This window comes from Strongyloides ratti (genome assembly GCF_001040885.1).
Source record: "Strongyloides ratti genome assembly S_ratti_ED321, chromosome : 2".
NCBI lineage: Eukaryota > Metazoa > Nematoda > Chromadorea > Rhabditida > Strongyloididae > Strongyloides > Strongyloides ratti.
In genome coordinates this window covers 4,864,333-4,883,530 of record NC_037308.1, presented here as the reverse complement: position 1 = coordinate 4,883,530, position 19,198 = coordinate 4,864,333, and the positions used below count along the sequence as shown (strand labels likewise).

The 19,198-nt window shown below is 22.5% G+C and overlaps 9 protein-coding genes across 9 annotated transcripts; 5 read left to right on the top strand and 4 right to left on the bottom strand.

Moving 5' to 3' along the window:
* Positions 1 to 1,835: 1,835 nt before the first annotated feature.
* On the top strand, positions 1,836 to 6,574 carry SRAE_2000155900 (Potassium channel subfamily K member 18; the record flags this gene model as incomplete). Its single annotated transcript, XM_024652525.1, has 6 exons — positions 1,836 to 2,086; positions 3,195 to 3,342; positions 3,396 to 3,479; positions 3,527 to 4,017; positions 4,070 to 4,374; positions 4,419 to 6,574. The coding sequence occupies 6 exons, from the start codon at positions 1,836 to 1,838 to the stop codon at positions 6,572 to 6,574; spliced, it is 3,435 nt and encodes a 1,144-aa protein (XP_024506093.1).
* Positions 6,575 to 6,890: 316 nt separating this feature from the next.
* Positions 6,891 to 7,406, bottom strand: SRAE_2000155800 (Hypothetical protein; the record flags this gene model as incomplete). The annotated part of the gene is made up of 1 exon (XM_024652524.1): positions 6,891 to 7,406. One exon carries the CDS (start codon positions 7,404 to 7,406, stop codon positions 6,891 to 6,893), a length of 516 nt encoding a protein of 171 aa, XP_024506092.1.
* A 138-nt stretch (positions 7,407 to 7,544) lies between these two features.
* Positions 7,545 to 8,460, bottom strand: SRAE_2000155700 (Hypothetical protein; the record flags this gene model as incomplete). The annotated part of the gene is made up of 5 exons (XM_024652523.1): positions 7,545 to 7,548; positions 7,609 to 7,699; positions 7,854 to 7,989; positions 8,033 to 8,406; positions 8,454 to 8,460. The coding sequence occupies 5 exons, from the start codon at positions 8,458 to 8,460 to the stop codon at positions 7,545 to 7,547; spliced, it is 612 nt and encodes a 203-aa protein (XP_024506091.1).
* A 161-nt stretch (positions 8,461 to 8,621) lies between these two features.
* SRAE_2000155600 (Transthyretin-like family-containing protein) lies at positions 8,622 to 9,058 on the top strand (the record flags this gene model as incomplete). Its single annotated transcript, XM_024652522.1, has 2 exons — positions 8,622 to 8,763; positions 8,802 to 9,058. 2 exons carry the CDS (start codon positions 8,622 to 8,624, stop codon positions 9,056 to 9,058), a joined length of 399 nt encoding a protein of 132 aa, XP_024506090.1.
* Positions 9,059 to 11,534: 2,476 nt separating this feature from the next.
* SRAE_2000155500 (Hypothetical protein) lies at positions 11,535 to 13,717 on the top strand (the record flags this gene model as incomplete). Its single annotated transcript, XM_024652521.1, has 2 exons — positions 11,535 to 11,772; positions 11,823 to 13,717. 2 exons carry the CDS (start codon positions 11,535 to 11,537, stop codon positions 13,715 to 13,717), a joined length of 2,133 nt encoding a protein of 710 aa, XP_024506089.1.
* Positions 13,718 to 13,927: 210 nt separating this feature from the next.
* Positions 13,928 to 15,103, bottom strand: SRAE_2000155400 (Innexin family-containing protein; the record flags this gene model as incomplete). The annotated part of the gene is made up of 1 exon (XM_024652520.1): positions 13,928 to 15,103. The coding sequence occupies one exon, from the start codon at positions 15,101 to 15,103 to the stop codon at positions 13,928 to 13,930; it is 1,176 nt and encodes a 391-aa protein (XP_024506088.1).
* Positions 15,104 to 15,598: 495 nt separating this feature from the next.
* SRAE_2000155300 (O-phosphoseryl-tRNA(Sec) selenium transferase) lies at positions 15,599 to 17,075 on the top strand (the record flags this gene model as incomplete). The annotated part of the gene is made up of 3 exons (XM_024652519.1): positions 15,599 to 15,688; positions 15,729 to 16,251; positions 16,294 to 17,075. The coding sequence occupies 3 exons, from the start codon at positions 15,599 to 15,601 to the stop codon at positions 17,073 to 17,075; spliced, it is 1,395 nt and encodes a 464-aa protein (XP_024506087.1).
* A 178-nt stretch (positions 17,076 to 17,253) lies between these two features.
* Positions 17,254 to 18,132, bottom strand: SRAE_2000155200 (Hypothetical protein; the record flags this gene model as incomplete). Its single annotated transcript, XM_024652517.1, has 1 exon — positions 17,254 to 18,132. The coding sequence occupies one exon, from the start codon at positions 18,130 to 18,132 to the stop codon at positions 17,254 to 17,256; it is 879 nt and encodes a 292-aa protein (XP_024506086.1).
* Positions 18,133 to 18,706: 574 nt separating this feature from the next.
* On the top strand, positions 18,707 to 19,030 carry SRAE_2000155100 (Hypothetical protein; the record flags this gene model as incomplete). The annotated part of the gene is made up of 1 exon (XM_024652516.1): positions 18,707 to 19,030. One exon carries the CDS (start codon positions 18,707 to 18,709, stop codon positions 19,028 to 19,030), a length of 324 nt encoding a protein of 107 aa, XP_024506085.1.
* Positions 19,031 to 19,198: the final 168 nt, after the last annotated feature.

Sequence of the window (19,198 nt, the reverse complement as noted above, 5' to 3'; positions counted from 1 at the left end):
TTTAATATATGATATAATTTTAAAATATTTATCTACTTAAATAAAAATTCAAAAAAAAAAAAGTATTTTTTTTATTTATTAATATTATTTATCAAACTGTATGTAATATATAATTAGCATCAAATGATTCATTATCTTCTACTACTGAAGATGGTGTACTATTATTAGGTTGATAAAAAGTATCAATTATATTTTTTGAATCATTTTCTTCATCAAATGTATTACCATTTAAACTAAAAAAAAATGAATTTAATTTTTTTATATTTTTACTTACATTATAACTATTGTGATAAGAAAGATAACAATTTTAGTAATAATACTCATTGACGTTATACTTTTCTAAAATGAAAAATCATATGTTATTAAACAAGCTATAAGTAAGAAATCAACATATGACATGTTGATAAGTGATAAAAATTATACTATCTTACTAATTAAATATTTAAAACAATTAAATAAACATCATTAATCGAAATATTATTTTGTTATCTTAAATATCTTTTGTTAAAATTATAACAAACTCCACCTTAATTCTTTCAAGATATATATAAATAAAAATACATTCTTAAAAAATAAAAAAAAAAAGTTTTGAACATATGATATATTTTTTTTTGTAAAAAAAAAATAAATCTTTAATTATTAACTTAGATAAAACTTTCATCTGATTTTTAATAAATATTCAAATACCTAATTTTTTTTTATATTGATAAAAATTTTAAACTTACTTCAAAATATATTACAATTTTAATAATAAATCATATACTTCTAAAACTTCATTTTCAATGACAAAACATAATATTTTTTAATAATAATTTTAAAACTTTAAATTATCTTAAAATTAAAAAAATTACACTATGAAAGTTATTAGAAATGTGGTATTTATCAAATATATATTTTTTAAATATAAAAATTAAAAGATATTATTGTAACTAATAATAGAAATTAATATTAAAAAAAAACTTTTTTAATTAGTTAATTGGATACTTTTTATTTTAATTATTACTGGTGATAAAATTAATTTTAAAAACAGAAAATCTATTATATTATATTTCTAACAATTGTTTATTTATAAAAGAAACATCCAAAGGTAATGGTGATTTTATTTGAAGGAAAAAAATATCATATTTCTTAGGGTGATTTTATATTTAATGGTAAAAATTATGAATATATTATAAAAATTGATATATAAATTATTATAAACTATTATTTAAGTTTCTTTTTAACATATAAATATTATTTTATGTTTAATGTCAAAACTTATAACATTTCCTGTACATTAGTATTAATTAGTAGTTATTAATTAGTGTCATATTAAAACATCTTGTTTTGATGTCACCGTCTTTGACAAGTTTTTTTTTTTATACTTACAATATAATCTCATTTACATATATCTGTTATATTATAAAGAAAAATTAAAATTTTGTAACATATAATTACATCTGTTGTTTGAAAGTGTTAAAGTTTCTGTTTTATAAAAGATACATTTATTTCATATATATCTACCATTAAAAGAGGATAAAAAAGATGACAGAATTTGACAAATAGTGGATGTATATATTGGCATAATTGAAAATAAAAGTAATATAAAATTTAAAAGTTAAGGAAGATCAATGGCATTTAATAGTTTTGATTACAAAGTATTTTATTATATATTTAAAATATTCTATATGTTATTAAGAAGTGTAATTAAGAGGTCCCTTTTTAACCTATGTCAAAAGAAATATTATAAAAAGGTTAATGGAATATTTATTTAAACAACCACTTATTAATAACATTATATTTGATTAAATAATTTTTACATATTATTATTAGATAAATATTAATTATTTATTCTTATGGATATATTTACAAAAATAAGACATTTTGATATATCAAGTTATAAAAAAGTTAAAGCTATTAAAGAGGATAATGAAAGTGAATTTTTTGAGGAACATTATGAAGAAAATAATTATCAAAAAAATGAAAATAATAAATTACAATGTATACCAATTATTTTGCCAATAATAGGTCAAAGTTTAGAAAATAATGAAAGAATAAAAACAACTATTCAGGATGATGGAAGAGTTAGCAGATATGATAATGTCAGGTAAGATTTTATTTTATTTTTTTTTTTAATCATTTTTGATAAATATTTATTCAAATCTCATAATTTATTTTATATCACCTCGATTATTCTAGTTTTATTATACTTTTATTATAAGTTATTTTTTTAATATATTTATATAATCATAAAATAGAAATATATTTTATTAAAACTTTATCTACTTGAATGATCTAAACTTTTAAAAATAACTATTTGACTACTTTTTTTTAATAGATAATTTTTATTTTATTTTCTTATCAATAATCATATTATTTTATATTTTAATGGCAAAACTTTTCTTTATGAGTATTAATATATATTCTAAACATATAGTTAGTATTTAAATTTCATACTTAAAGTTACCTTTTTATCAGAATTGTGTTATGATAACATAATCTACTGAAAAGTGACTGGTATATCTTTGTTGGTGTTAAAAAATAATATCATTAAATGAATGTTATAAAAAGAATGATAATGTAATTTTGTCATCTTGTAATATAAATATGTTAATGAGGTTGTTTTAATGTTTATCTCTTACTATTAAACATTAATTTATTTTTATTTATTATCAAATTATCACTTTGAAAAACATATAATATATTCAAGTTTCTAAGAAAATTGATTAATAGTAAAAAATAAAATAATTTAATAAAAAGTTTAGTAATACTATTTTAAGTGTTAATTATTTTTTGATATAATTAATTTGTTTTTATTAATTATGGTTTGTTTATTTTTTTTTTATAAAAATAATGCTTTACTTTTTTTAAATTATGTGGTTTTCAAGAAAAAAAAAATTTTTTTAACTATCATTATATAAAAATAATTAATATATTTATTTTCAACTATATTTAATAAATCAAAAAGAGGTGGTAATTTTTTTTTTTACATTTCAATCAAACATCATTTAAAATAACAAAAAAAAAGAAAGTTTTTATAATGACAAAAAAGATATATATGTGTTAAAATAATAAAAATGGGTGTGTATGTGTTATAACTTTAGAATATGATTTTATTTTTCAAAAGAAAAATAAAAAAAGACAGTTAGATAACTTAATTTTATGTCTATTTGTATAATTAAATAATATACTTTAATTGATTTTTTTTATTATAGTAGGCCTTTTTCAAGATTATCTTTATCAACAGGCGATTTAAGTTTAAGAAGTAAAGATACTGGTACTATCTTTGAAGAAGGAAACAGTAAAAAAGCTTTTTTAACTGATTTTTTATACGGTTCTAGAAGAAGTGTTTTTAATTCCCTTGTATGTTTAAATTTTTAAATTAAAAAAAAAATATTATTATTATTTTTTTAAAGATGAATGAGTCAAAAAAAGATATATATAATAATGATGGTGGTGGTAATAAAAAATCTAAATATCATTCACCAATATATTTAAAAGTAAGTTTATAAGATATTATTTTATAAAATAAAAACAATTTTTATAGATAAAAATATTTTATGATAGATTTAATCTACGACATTTTGCTCCATTTTTAATATTAATAATATATGCTTTTCTTGGAGCTGGTTTATTTTATTATGTAGAACATGAAAATGAAATAGAAATAAAAAAATTAGAAGAAAATCAATTAAATATTTTAAGAAATGATACATTAAAACGTTTAAAAAATATTATGTTAGATGATGTTATAACTTTAGGATCAAAATTAATAACGGCAAAAGATATTTTTACACATTATGAAAAAGAATTATTAAAAGTTAAAGGTGAACAAAGACTTGATTGGGACTTTATTGGTGCTTTATATTATGTTGGAAGTATTATGACAACAATAGGATATGGTAATATTTACTGTAGAACAAATATTGGACGTGGTTTAACTATAATTTATAGTATAATTTCAATTCCATTAGTCTTAGCTATTTTATCACATTGTGGTAGAACATTAACAACATTTTTTAGTAATAAATGGATTAGGTAAATATTTATAAAATTTATTTTATTAATATAATTATTATTATTATTTTAGATATAGAAATAGATTAAAAGAAGAAAAACGTAATTTATTAAAAATTAAAAAAACTGATAAAAATAATGGAAATGTAATAGTTAAGAATGGTGATACATTTATAACAATTAATGATGAAGATAATGATAAAAGTATAATTGAAGATAGTATAAGAGAATCAAGAACTATTCCTATATGGTTAGCTTTATTTTTATGTGTTGGATGGATATGTTTTTGTGCTGGTCTTTTTTGTTTATGGGAAAAACGATGGTCCTATTTTACATCATTATATTTCTTTTTTATATCTTTATCAACAATTGGTTTAGGTAATAATAATATTAATATTATAATAATTTATTTTAATATTTAGGTGATGTTGTACCAGATCATCCACATATGCTTGTATTATTATTTTGTCTTGTAATAATTGGTTTATCAATTGTATCTATGTTATTATCAGTTATTCAAATAAAAATTGAAGAATGGTTTTATGATTTAATGATGAAAATGCAAGAAGAATATAGGAAAGCAATGGAAAATGGTGATACAGAAAAAGCTAATGAAATAAGAGAACATTTGTTAGATGGAGAACCATGGTACATGAAACAGATGGCTTCTCATTTGTTGTCAGATAATCAAAATATTAAACTTGATGAAGTTGCAGAAAAATATGAAATGGTTATGAAAAGTACAAATACTCGTTATGTACAAACTGATAATATTATAAAAATGGAAGATATTGGAATTGGAAGTGAAATTGTTGAATCACAATTAAATGATAGTAGTAATGTTATTGAAGAAATATCAATAAATATTGATGAATATGAAGTACAAAAAAAGAGCAATATTCAAAGTAACAATTCATCAATTGTTGAATATTTATCTAAAATTGAATGTGATATTTCATTGGATAATGATAAAAAAAATATAAACACAAAAATTGAAGAAGATAATTCTAGTATAGCTGATGCATTATCATTACCCTATGACAGTAACGAAGAGGCGTCTGTGGGTGTAAATATATTAACAGAAGAAAAAAAATTAATTGACTCATCAATAAAAAAAGTTGAATTATGTGATAAAAGCGTTGAAATGTCATTAAAAAATGAAGAATCAAATATTATAAAAATTGATTGTGGTACGGATATGGATAATAATGAATATAAAGTAATGGTTAATCGTAGTGTTGAAAATTTATATTCAGAAATAAAACCACCTTTAAATTTAAATGAAGCAAGTACAATGACATTATTTAATACAACTGAAGGTGAAACACAAACAAGTGAAAAATGTTATCATAATAAAGAAAGTAGTACAAATGGATTAGTAAAACTTTGTGATGCAAATTATGGAACATCAAAAATTGATAGTAGAACAATATCATTAAATACAGATTTTGTCAATGCATCAACATCAATTGATGAAAATTTTGATTTTTGTGAAGATAAATCACAACAAACATCAATATTTGAAGATATTAAGATCTCAGAAATGACAAAAAAATACGAGTTAGAGATAGGTGAAATGAAAGAAAAATTGGCTGAATTAGAAAAGGTATATTCATCAGCATCTTCTATTCAATCTCGAGGATATTCTGATACCAGTGTTCAATGTCATTCACTTTCTGGATCTCCAGGTCCATCATTAATACATATCGCTATATCTACTACACCACCACCAGAATCTGTTGATGTTGGTTTAATGACAACCTTAACATCTAATCATATTAAAAAAATGGAAAAAAGTAATAAAAAAATAAGTAATGTTATAAAAAATAAAGATAATATAGTAGATGAAATAAAAAAACCAATTAAACATGATTTAATAATTCAAACAGATGATTCATATTTAAAAATAGCTAGAAGATTAAATGAGTATAAAACACAAAAAAGTACAAATTTGTCAGTTGTTGCTGCTAAACCATTAAATGTTAATGAAATAAATTCATTAAATTATAATGGTATTATACCACCAAGTGAAAGAAGGGAATATAGTAAAGAACCAAAAAGTATTAGAAAAAGATTTGGTACAATAAAAAGAAAATTACAGGGAAATAAAGGAAATCATCAATCAAATAATTCAGTTGGAAATATGTCTGTTAGTTATTGTGGTGTTAATGAAGAAACAAAATATAATTTAATTCCAGATCGTATGTTTTGCAGTGATGATGGAAGTGGTTTGGATTTTGATAACACAAATGATGATGATATAGTTGTTAGTGATTCTAATATTAGGCATAATGCCAGTAATATTACATTATGTGGTTCATTAAATGATAGTTCAAATGAAGAAAAAACTTTATCAAGAAGTAATTCTAAAGGATCAACATCAAGAAAAACATCAACATCTAGAAAAACATCAATATCATCAATTGGTAGACAAAAATCTTTACCACCTAGTGTTCAAAGAGGTAAAGTTTCAGAGTTTGTAGCTCAACATGAAAAAGGTGTACATGATCCAGGTACAGCAAAAGGTAGAAGAAAAAGTTTAATAACTATTGTTGATATGCGTGATCAAAATTGTTAGATGGTCAAGAATTTTAATTTTTTTTTTTATTTTATTAATTTGTTTACTTTATATATATATATATATTTTATTTAACTTCTTAAATAATAAAATTTTCTTATCTTATCATTATAGTATAACAAATTTTTTTAAATACTTTGTTTTTATTTGATTGTTTATCATTTAATGATAATTAATATAAATATATTTAATGTACTTATTGATAATGCTAATTAAAAAGTATTTATTTAAATAAAAAATTTAATTTCAAATATTATGATAAAAGAAAATTGAAATTCAATAAAATAATTATTAACTTTTATGTTTTTTTAAAAAATTATGGAAAATCGAGGTCACCTTTTTTAATAGATACCATATTACTAGAATCTAACGAACGGCATTTTACAAATTTTGGTTTATTAAATGAGGCACGAAGTTTTCTACTCGTAATAATTTGTTTTCCATAAGAAAATTTGGATTTTTTTTTATTTACAGTATTATTATTTTCAAGAATATTTACTTTTTCTGATAATGTTGTTCTACTTCGTGGTCTACTAGTAACCTGATTTTTTAAATCATCATTTGATTCACCTTTTGTTATACTTTTAGATGTTGGAATGTTCTTAGGAAGAGTATAATAATTATTTGGTATTTTAGAAACTTTTTTTAATGCTTCAGCAAGACCAATATTTGTTGATGGATCAGAATTATATTGTCTTCCTCCAGATATATCATTTTTTTTAAATGATAATTGACCTGTATTTCTCATTTCTATTTTTAAATCTTTTTCACTCTTTTTAAAAGTAAATATATCCATAAATCTATGTTTCATATTAGAAAACCAATGATTCATATTTCATAAAATAAATAAATAAATAATAATTTTTATAAAAATTAAATATAAAGAAAATGAGATAAATAAAAATTCTAACAATTAGTTAACTTTTAATATTATAAAATTAACTAACAAAATAGAAAATCTATATATATACTATCTGTAATATAAACCGATAAGATGATCAAAAGGTATTGTTTATGAAATTGATAAGCCTTACACATGAATATAAGGTGGGACTGCCTTTTTTCTTATAATATATTGTAGAAAATAAATAATATTAGATAATAAATTAATAGGTATTCTTTTTACTAAAATTAGTATTAATAAACAATGATATTTGAAATTTTATTTTATAAATAATTGTAATTTGAAAAATTAAATTTTTATATATTTAACAATAACTATAAAATTGAGACTGTTGATAAAATAATGCTATTTTTTTATCTAATTTTGAATTTATACCAACACCATTATTTGAAATTTCTTTATGTAATGATTCATTATCTTTATCAAAATGTGACACATTAAAAAATTGTTGATAATTACTAATTGCTATCTCAATTATTTTTTTACCATTTTTACCACTTTTATAATATATCTTAAAAAAAACTTATTAATTAAAAATAGTAATAAAAACTTACATTCAAATTATTTATAATTATTAATGGTATAATGATAAAAATTGTTGAGTTAAATAATGTAAACAATAAAAGTTTACCAATATTTAACTTTTTTTGTTTTTGAATTTCTTTTTTAATTAATGTATAAATTGGTTGATTATTATTTTTTTCATGTATTATAAAATCGTTATTTACAAGCATGCATGTATCATTAAATGTGTATGTAAATTTCAGCATGCTTGTTGCATTAGTACTTTTATCTTTATCCCAAGGAAGTAGATTATTATTATTATTATTATATATGGCTACTTCATTTGACTGCTTAAAAGAAATGATAAAGAATAGTGTTGTAATTATAATAATAATACATTCCGTTGTAAAAATAAAATTAAAAGCTAAAATATTTATATATATATATAAACAATTAATAATTATCACTTACATTTCATTGGTGATTGGTCGGTTAAAAGTTAAAAGGTTAATTTATATTAGATGATGAAAAATCATTAATTTTTGTCTTTTATTATATAATGTTAAAATTTAATTATTATAAAAAATTTTTTTTAATATTAATAATAATATTTTATATTAATAAAAAATAATAATTTAAATGTATTTTTTATTGTTTTACATTTTTTTTGTAAATATTTTTTTAATTAATGGAAATATACAAAAAATTGATGTTAAAGGACGTATTCTTTGTCAGGGAAAACCACTCCAATTTTTAAATGTTAAATTAAAGGAAGAAGATTGTAAGTTATAAAATATAAAATATAAAAAATTTTATTAGTTTTTTTTGATGATATTTTGGATGAAAATTTTACCTCAGAAGATGGAAATTTTGAATTGTCTGGAGAAGATGATGAAATTTTTAACATTCAACCATACATACAATTTACTTATACTTGTTGTGAATATTTTGAAAATTGCCAACATGATACAAAAGTTTTATTTCCCCCAAAAAATTTAAATTTATCTTCTACGTTAAAAGTTTTACATGACTTTGGAAATATAGATTTTCATAAACCATTACAAATTATTAATTAGTTAATTTGACATTTTGGTAAAAGATTTTAAAAAATAAAATAGATTTTTTTTATTTATTAAGTATATTTATAATTAGAATTGTTTCTATTAAGGAGTAAAGTTTATCAAATTAAAGATTATATTTTTATAAAATGAAATGAGCTTTTTTTGATTATCTATAACTTTTTTCATATATACTTTAAATAAAAATTTTAAATTTGGTACTTTTCGGTTATATCCCCTCCCCAAATTAAAATGATAGAAAGTACTTGATAATTGATAAAATTTTCTCAAATAAAATCTTAATTACATAAAGAAAATAGAATAACTTGATATAAAGTAAAAAACATAAATAAACTTTTTTAAAAATTAACTAATAATAATAAGAAACATGTTGAGATTTGATATTTGAGTCATTTTTTTTTTGTTTTATGATAAAAATTAATAATAAATTTAATTTTTTTTAAAATTTTTTTCATCCATCTTATAGAAAAGAAGATGGAGAATCTGATAGATCTATTTATTTTTCAAAAAAAATATTTTTAAGATAAGTTTCTATCATTTTAATTTGGAGAGATATAACCGAAAAGTACCATAAATTTTTCTAATACGATAGAAAAAAATATCATAACTTATTGTTAAAAAATATAAAATATTGTTTTTGAGTGATACTTTTTTTGCATTTACATATACAAAAACATCACGCATTATAATACAAAAACAATATTTTATAAAATCTTTTACTTTAAAATATGATTATTTAAAAAAAAGTGAAGATTGATAATATTTTTTTGTTTTCATCAATATAACTTTAAAAAGTCAAAAATAAATTTTTTTTTCTCTGTGCTTTCAAAAACTAATATGATAATAATTTTCCTACTTTAAAAGATAAAAAGATGTGTTTTTAATAAATAATTATAAAGTATTTAAAAAAAATTACGACAAAAATATGTGAAAATGATGTAACAATTGGTATTTTTTTAAAATATTCAAGGTTAATTAAAGTTGTTTAAAATGAAACAGTGATTTTGTTGACTTGGAAGAAAAAAAATTTAGAAAAAAGTAATCTCATTTATGAAAAATAATATTAATCGCTATTTAGCACTCATGCAAGATGTCCTTCTGAAAAATTAATATCAATAATTAGAATAATTACAAAATATTTTTTTTTGTATTTTCAATAACATTTCTTCATATTAAAAAAAATTATTGATGTTTGAGTAAATCACTACATCATCCTTATATATTAATGATCAGTATCGTTGATATGAAAATATTATTTATTAAATTTATAACTATCTATTAAATTTTATATTGTTAATTGTAGTTTTTGAAAATTTTTAATATTGTAATTTAGGAGACTTCTAAAAGTTTCATACAATTTTTTTTCTAAATTTAATTACATTTGAATGTTTTAAGTTTAAAAAACTTAAAATAAATTATTTTTTTTAAGAATTTAACTTTAACATAGGTGAATATTTTCTTTTCCAAACATGAATATTTTTTTTTCTTTTATTAGTTATGTAATAAATTATTTCGATAATAACGTGTTCTTATAATATGATATAATATATTAAAAAATTAATTTAAAACTTCAAATTATAATAATACAGACTTTTTATCAATGTTATAAGTTAAACATGGTTGTTTCATTATATAGTAAAAAAGTTTAAAAATGTATAAGATATTTTGATAAAGATTTATTACAATCTATAATATTATTCAATTGTTATTACAGCTTGCAACATTTTTCTTGATATATTTTTAAAACAAATCTTTATAGACAAGAATAATTGAATATAATCATTTTATTTTAAAAATTTATTACAATTATTGAATAAAAACTAGGACATAATATATCATATCCTTGTTTAATAATATAAACCTGTATCATTATTTATTACGATAAGTTTCATTTTAACATTTTAATTGCAATTGTTCTACTCTCGGATGTTAAATATGAACCTGTTATATGTTTAGTTTTCACTTTCATATATTAAATATATTAACTAAAGAAAATAATTTGATATTAAAGAAAAAAAATCTATTCATTAATTAAATTTTTTTTATTCTACAAAAACAAAATTAGCATTACATAATTTAGGATTTTTTTTATAAATTTTTATTTAAAAATGTAACATCAACCAAAAAATTGACCTATTCCAAAAGATTACTATAACAAAATGAACTGGTTAAAATGAAACAAAAGTTAATGTAATTTAATTAACTAATAATATTGGCATTTAACAATTGTTACCTTTAAAAATTGACCAACCCTTTTTATTTAAAAATAATTTTTAAGAGATAAAGAAAATATATAAAGAAAATCCTATTTTTCTTTAAATTAATAAATAGTTTCATTTCTATGACCTAATTATACATATTTATTGAATCTTAATAATTTATGTAATTTAGTATTAATTAGATAGTCATTACTTTTATTTTCATTTATCCATTTATATTATTATATACTTTATAAGTAAAGAATAATATTGTAATGTTATATCTTCTGCTTGTTGTTGGCTATTTGGTAGCTAATATCATTGCTGAAGATGACTTCAAAAATAATATTAAATGGGAGTCACATTTAAAGAATGGACATATACCACCTCATTCTATTATAATTCATGAAAATCAAACAGTTCCATTATCATTAATTAATATTAGAAAAAAAAGATGTTCTTGTGGATGTAGTGGTTGTGATTTGTTTCCTAATAGAGCTTGTTGTTCTCCAGGTAATTTAACTTAGTTATATTAATATTATAACTTTTTTCTTTTTTTATAGAATGTTGTAAAGAAAGTGCTCCATTACCTCTTGCTTGTTGTCCACCTCCACCACCACCAAAACCATGTTGTGGCCCAAATTATGGACCTTGTTGTCCTGCTACACCTCAAACAACTTGTTGTAGAGCACCATGTTGTGAAGGAAAAAGACCACCAATATATGAAGAAGAATATGAGGAACCAGAACCTACTCTTCCTGTCCCGCCTGCACCAGGAAATGCAGGAACATGTTGTCCTCCTGCAACACCAGTAGCACCACCTCCACCACCACCACCACCTCCGCCACCACCTGAACCTCCAGTAGAATGTTGTGAAGAAAAACCAGTTCAAAAAGAAGAAATTATGCAAACATGTGGATGTCCAAATGGAAATTGTGGATGTGGAAGACCATGTTGTTTTTATAAGGATCCACAATGTTGTTCAAGTCAAAAACCATGTTGTCCTCCAGCCCCTGATCCATTACCATGTTGTGCTCCAATTGTTCTTCCACAAATTTGTTGTAATATTGTACCACCATGTTTACGTGCCTGCCCAACATGCCCATGTAGAAAACGTGTCTTTTTAGGTAAAAGATCAAAAAGACAATCAGGCTTACATTGTCAAGCATGTCCAGGACAACAGAATATCAGAGCATCACCAAAAACAGCAAAAGATGAATTTTTAGAAACAATTCTTGAGGAACCAGATAGTATTACAAATGCTCCAAAAGCTGGAAAATTATTTGAAGCATCACGTCATCATAGAATAAAAAGAAATTTATGTCAACCATGTAATAATGGAAGACCAATTATAAAACATCGTGAAAAAAGATCATTTGATTGTGTTCAATGTGTTTATTTAAAACCACGTTATGATGTAAGTATTAATCAACCAGCCTACTCTAGTCCATCTTTACCTCAAACTCCAATTCCATATCCTGTAAATCCACGTGATCGTGTAAAAAGAAATGGATGTCTTCCATATCCTGGTTGTTTACATTTAAAAAGAAGATCAAAAAGAAATTGGAATAGTCAATATTGTGAACCATGTGGTGGATATCATGCTAGAAAAAAAAGAGATACTGAAAGAGATACTTGTTTAAGAGAAAAATATGAAAATGATAAAGCTCGAGGATGTAAAGGAAGTTCAGCAGAAATAGATGATACTTCAGGAGAAAATTTTAGAAGTAAAAGGCAAGCTTATGGTAAAAATGGTTTATTAGATTTGGTAAAAGTATTAGCTAAAGCTGCAACAACACATCAAGTAGGACCAGGTGGAGAATCATGTTTACCATTTCCACAATGTGTTATGGCAAAACGTAAACGTAAGAAGAGATCTCTATCAAAATTAGCTGCTTATGAAAATGCTTTATTAAATCATAAAATTAAAGTAATGGATCATGAAGAAGAAATTAAAAGGCATAAAAGACAATTTTATGCACCTGATCAATCAGCAAATTGTGTACCATGTCCAGCATGGGTTACATTAGCATTAGCAGCAAGAAAAAAAAGAGGTTCTAATTATGAAGTATGTGAACAGACAGATGATTGTTTAAATGAAAAAGAATATAAAGCATTTATGAAAAGATTTATGAGAACATCGAGAAAGAAAAGAGAATTGAAAAGACCAATATGTAGACATTGTACAGGAAAAGAAACAGTTCATAGGACAAAAAGAAACTTTGGTGGTCCAACAATAAATGCTTCGGCGCACGAATGTACAGCATTTCCGGCATGTCGTACGAGAAAAAAAAGAAACTTTTTAGATTGTGCTATTTGCACACCAGATCCAGGTGTTAAAAAAAGAAAAAAACGTATGGGTGATTCAGCAACATGTTATCCATGCCCATCATCAGGAGTTGGTAGTCAACAAAGTTATCAACAACAACCAATTGCACGATATGTTGCTGGAAAGTAATAATGAATAATTTTTTGTAAATAGGAATATAAAATTTTATATTATTATAATTTATTTTTTTTAATAAAGATGATAAAAACAAATTTTAAATTATTTTTTTTATTTTAAAACAATATTTTACAATTGTTGGAAAGATTTTCATACTTTTATAGTTAGAAATTATCAATATTTTGAGATTAAATTAATATTAATAAATTTGTTAAAATAAAATTACGAAAAAACAGGATCAAGACAATCTTTTATACAATCATCCATATATGTGATCAAATAGTCTTGAAAAAGTTTATGAGTAATATCTTTTGCAATAATAGCTCCAGCATTTCCTTCGAGAAATCGAAGAATAAGATAACCATCAGGTTTAAGGCCTTGACTAGTAAAATGTTTAACAGCTTTATCAAATTCACGTGGATTTTTTGTATTCATAAGATGTTTTAAAAGATATTTAACAGCAGAATGACGATGAGAAAGAGAAATGAAATGACTACAACAATATATAAAATTAAGAATAGTTACAATTCCAACAAATATAAACCAAAACCAAATAAAGAGATAAACTTTTTCATTGAACATATTTATCATTAAAACACATTGAACTGTAAAACGATGAACATCAGCTAAATCTCTCACATCAAAATCACAAAGTGTTACTCTTGGAAATACACTAGAAGTTTGCCATTCTTTACCATCTAATTTATATTTAATTGCTTTCAATCCCCACATTGTATAATAATCTCCAAGAAAATTATTTAAAAGTATAAATTGACAAATAATATTCAATACATAAAGAAGTTTGATAAACAAATAAAGTGCTGTAATATAATTTCCATAATTTTTTTCTAATTTAAAAAATCCAATACGAAAATTTCTTTTGATATCTTTCATTCCAAGACAATCAGATATGTATTCCTTTAATTTAATACTATTCTCTTCTCTATCATTAGGTCCAGTTCCTCTTAATGACATTCCATCAGTAATAATTGTATTTAAATCAATTCCAGATTGTGAATATAAACTCTTCCAAATCCAATTTGGTATAAAAAATAATATTGCCTGTAAAGCTAAAATAATTGGGACCCATTGATAATATCCTATTTCAGCTTTTCTACGATCATCATACTCTTTTGGAATTGTTTCATTAAATGGTACATAAAAAGTATTTTGAATAAAACAATAATCTTCAGCATAATGTTCCCATCCACTACTAAATTCTTTAGGTACCATACATTGTATTGGTTGACCAAGGTATTGTTTAGCAGAAACCATAATAGCAAAAAAACCAAGTATAGATGCTGTGACAAAATGATTCAACCTATCAACAGGATCATCAAACGATTTTTTTTTTATCCATCCTTTTACAATATCTTCCAAAAATGGAATTGATAACATAATTTTTTATTAATATTAAATTATTTAAAAATTAATAGTCTTGACAAATCGTTTAATTTGTTTAAAATGACTACTAACATTTTTTTTATACAATTAATCTTTAAAATAATATTCAATTTATTTAATGAAAAATAATTTATAAAAGATATAATAATTAACTAGTGTAAATGTAAAATATTTTATTAATGAAATTAATAGTTTTTGAATTTTAAAAATAAAGACAAATAATAATTATACTTATTTGTATTATACTTTTTAAATTGACATATACTTTATTTTTAATTCAAAAATTGTTATATCTATTATTTTAAGAGAAACAAAACGTGTATATAATTAATTTTTTTTTTTTCAAATATATACTTTTCCAAAAAAAAGTTTTACTGATACCATGTAAAAAAAAGAAAAATAAGTTTCATTAAAATTATATGCTTCTATCCATAATTTAAGCTTAGATTATATATATATATATATATATATATTGTTAAATATTTTTAAATGGATTTTCGATTAGGAAAAGATCAGCAACATTTTGCTGAGTTGGGGCAAAAATTTTTATTAAACAAATTTCTAGATTTATGTAGAAAAGTAATTTTAATTATACTTTTTAATACAAAATTGTTTTTAGAAAAATATTCCTGATATTGGATGGGATGAAAATATATTAGTAGAATTTTTAACTTGGTTATCAAGACAAGATTCAAACAACCAATTACGTTACCAAGTTATTGGAGCTGGAGAAAGAGAGGGACGTATTAGTTGTTCCTTGGTTGGTCGTCTTCATTTTAATATGACTCATGGTATTGGTCGTTCTGGAAATATTTTAGATTCACAACCTAAAGCTCAGGGTTCAACAATTATTAATATGTTGGCGAATGCTTTAAGTTTGGAGGCTCTTCATATTTATGGATTAAAAGCTGCTAAAGGTACTCTAGTTGTACCATTATGTACAGGAGCTTCGATTTCATTATGTTTGTCTGGATTAAGAAATGATTTTAAAGAAAAAAATCCTAATATAAATGTACCAAGGTATGTCATATGGATGAGGGCTGATCAAATGTCTGCTCCTAAAGCTATAATTAATGCAGGGTTTGATATTATTGTTGTTGAACCTATTCCTGAAAATAAAAATGAATTATCATTTATTAATAGTAATATTGATGATCTTAAAAATATTTTAATAATGTATTCAGGAGAAATTTTTTGTATTATTTCATGCACACAATGTTTTGCTCCTCGAGAACCTGATGATATTATTGAAATATCAAGAATAGCCAAAGCGACTGATGTATATCATATTGTAAATAATGCTTATGGAGTTGCGGTAACTAATATAAATGAGAATTTTTCAAAAGCCGCTTCTTCAAAAGATTGTCGTATTGATGCAATCGTTCAGAGTCTTGATAAAAATTTTCAAACTCCTGTTGGAGGTTCAGTCATTGCTACATTAAAACAAAAATCAATCATTAAATTTGCTAAAAGTTATCCTGGTCGTGCTTCAGCTATACCTTCACGAGACTTTGTCTTGACAATGTTAAATCAAGGTGTTATAGGATTAAAAAAATCTTTAATTTTACGTGAAGAATTATATGTACTTTTAAGAAATTTATTAACAAGTAAAATTGCATCAAAATATGGTGAAAAAGTATTGGCATCAAAAAACACAGCTGAAGAAGGTAATGGAATATCAATGTGTATGACTTTGTCATCTATAAAACCAGAAAATCAAAGTTTGTTAGGCTCAATGTTATTTCATCGTGGAGTTACTGGTTCTAGAGTTGTACCATCAACTTCAATTTTAAATATTAAAAAACTGCAAAATTATGAATTAGAAAATTATTTTTCACATTCAAAATATTCAAATCATGGAGGTTATATAAATTTTGCAGTGTCTATCGGAATGAAAGAAGCAGAAGTTTATGGATTAATAGATGTTCTAGATAATGTTTTGAGTCAACTTATTAAAAAATCATAAAAATTTATTTCATTTTACATGTTATTTTCTTTTTAGTAAACTTTAGCTATAGCAAAAATAGCAAATATATCACGATTAAAACATTTACATAGATTCATCTTCACTTAATAAAAAGTTTAACATATTTTTTTAATGTTTATTTGGATACAAAACAAGAATTTAAAACAATTTAGATAATTCAATAAAATCTTATATTTTTGCCTTTTGTAATAAATCCATCATTTTTTTGGATGATCCATACAAAAAAAACAAAAACAATGGCACAAATTAAAATCAAATAAATATTATATATACTTATGGTCAATTTAAACATTGAACACTTCCATGATTCTAAACATCCTTTTAGTTCACCATAATCACCATCAATCATATCTATTTCATTATAAGTATACCATACCAAATTTTCTTTCTCATAAATTTTAGATATATTATAACATCCTATTTGATATCCGTAGTTAAGAAAATTGAATGAATCAGCTTTATCACAGTTAACGTAATGAATAATATTTTTTTTAATGATTCCAGTGATTGTGTTGTCACCAAGAATACGACGAATAAACTTGGTTCCCTCCTCTTGTGTAACAATTCCAAAAGTATTAATTACTGATTCTTTCATCAATTTTAAACATACAGAAGTAGTATAATCTTGTTGTAAAATAATACCACTTTCATATTCTAATGAATTAATTGTTATATAATACAATCCATCGGTAAGATATTGAGCAAAACTTGGAAGGCATGGTAAACGAGGTGGATATACTTTTTTATCTTTTCTATTAAAGATAGTTAAGTCTTCATTATCAATCAAATAATCTAAGTTTACATAAGCTGTAATATTTGAGCTGTATGTACAGGATGCAGTTTGAATGTCTGTTTTGATATATTGAATTAAAGATAAACTAAAATTTTTGTTCTTAATACTATTACAAACATTTTCGATTGGTGAATGCAAAACTTGAGATTGGTTAAAACTTTCAAAATTAGGACAAATTTGAAAAGTGGTAACTCCAACAGCAAAAGCAAATAACAATATTTGCAAGTATGAAAATTGTAACATAATTCTAAAATTAAAATAAATTAATTAATTTTAAACAGTAAATATATTTTATTAATAATAATGTAAAAAAAAAATTTTTGTTTAATCATAAGTTAAAATTTGAAACATAATAAAAGGTAATATATTAAAATTCTATAAGATAACTAAAAGACTATATGAACTTTACAACTAATAAAAAGTATAAAATCGGATTTTGAACTGACGACTGAGATATTAAAATAAGAAAGCATTTAATTCTATTACTTTTTCTAATAATTCTCTATAATTAATAAATTTTTTCCCATTTATTAAAAAATTTTTAACCTAATTATCATATGCAATAGATAAATCTTTACATCATTATTTAGGATCAAAGTATAAACACTTATCATAGTCCTTTTTGTTAAAAAGATTAAATTAATATTAAATTGAAGTATATTCATAAAAATCATTTAATTTCAAATTACATAATTATGATAAAATAATACTTTTTTACAATATAAAAAATAGATTTTCGTTAAAAAAAACAACTAAAAGTGGCAAAAGAATAGGTGGGAACATATACTACTGGCACCTGAAACTCAACGCCTCGCGTATGCCATCCGGTCACTGTCATAGCGCGGAGACTTTTGCCTGCTCCCTCACGGGCCTGAGCCATCCATCTCTCTTTATAAGTCAGAGGACTGACTACGACCGGTCATCAGGAGGTTCCCCAACTGATGGCCTATCGACGCTACGCTTGACACGGACACTCGGTCAACGACGTAAAGCAGACAGGTGTTCTTCCAACAGGCAGATCCTCCCCATCCTAAGCCACCTGGAAACTGGTTTACAAGAGCCCGCCACAACTCCCGGCGACTCAAGAACTTTGTATGTTAAATTTATTATCAACATTTTAATTCTTTACACTATCATATAAGGGTTATTTATATCATTATTATATAGTAAAACATTTATAATGATAAAATATGTTATATATTTATTAATATTATAATATATAATTATTATTAATTTTTTTAAACAAAAAAATATTTTGAAAAATAAAAGTTATACATTTAAATAAATTAATATTTTTATTTTTAAATAA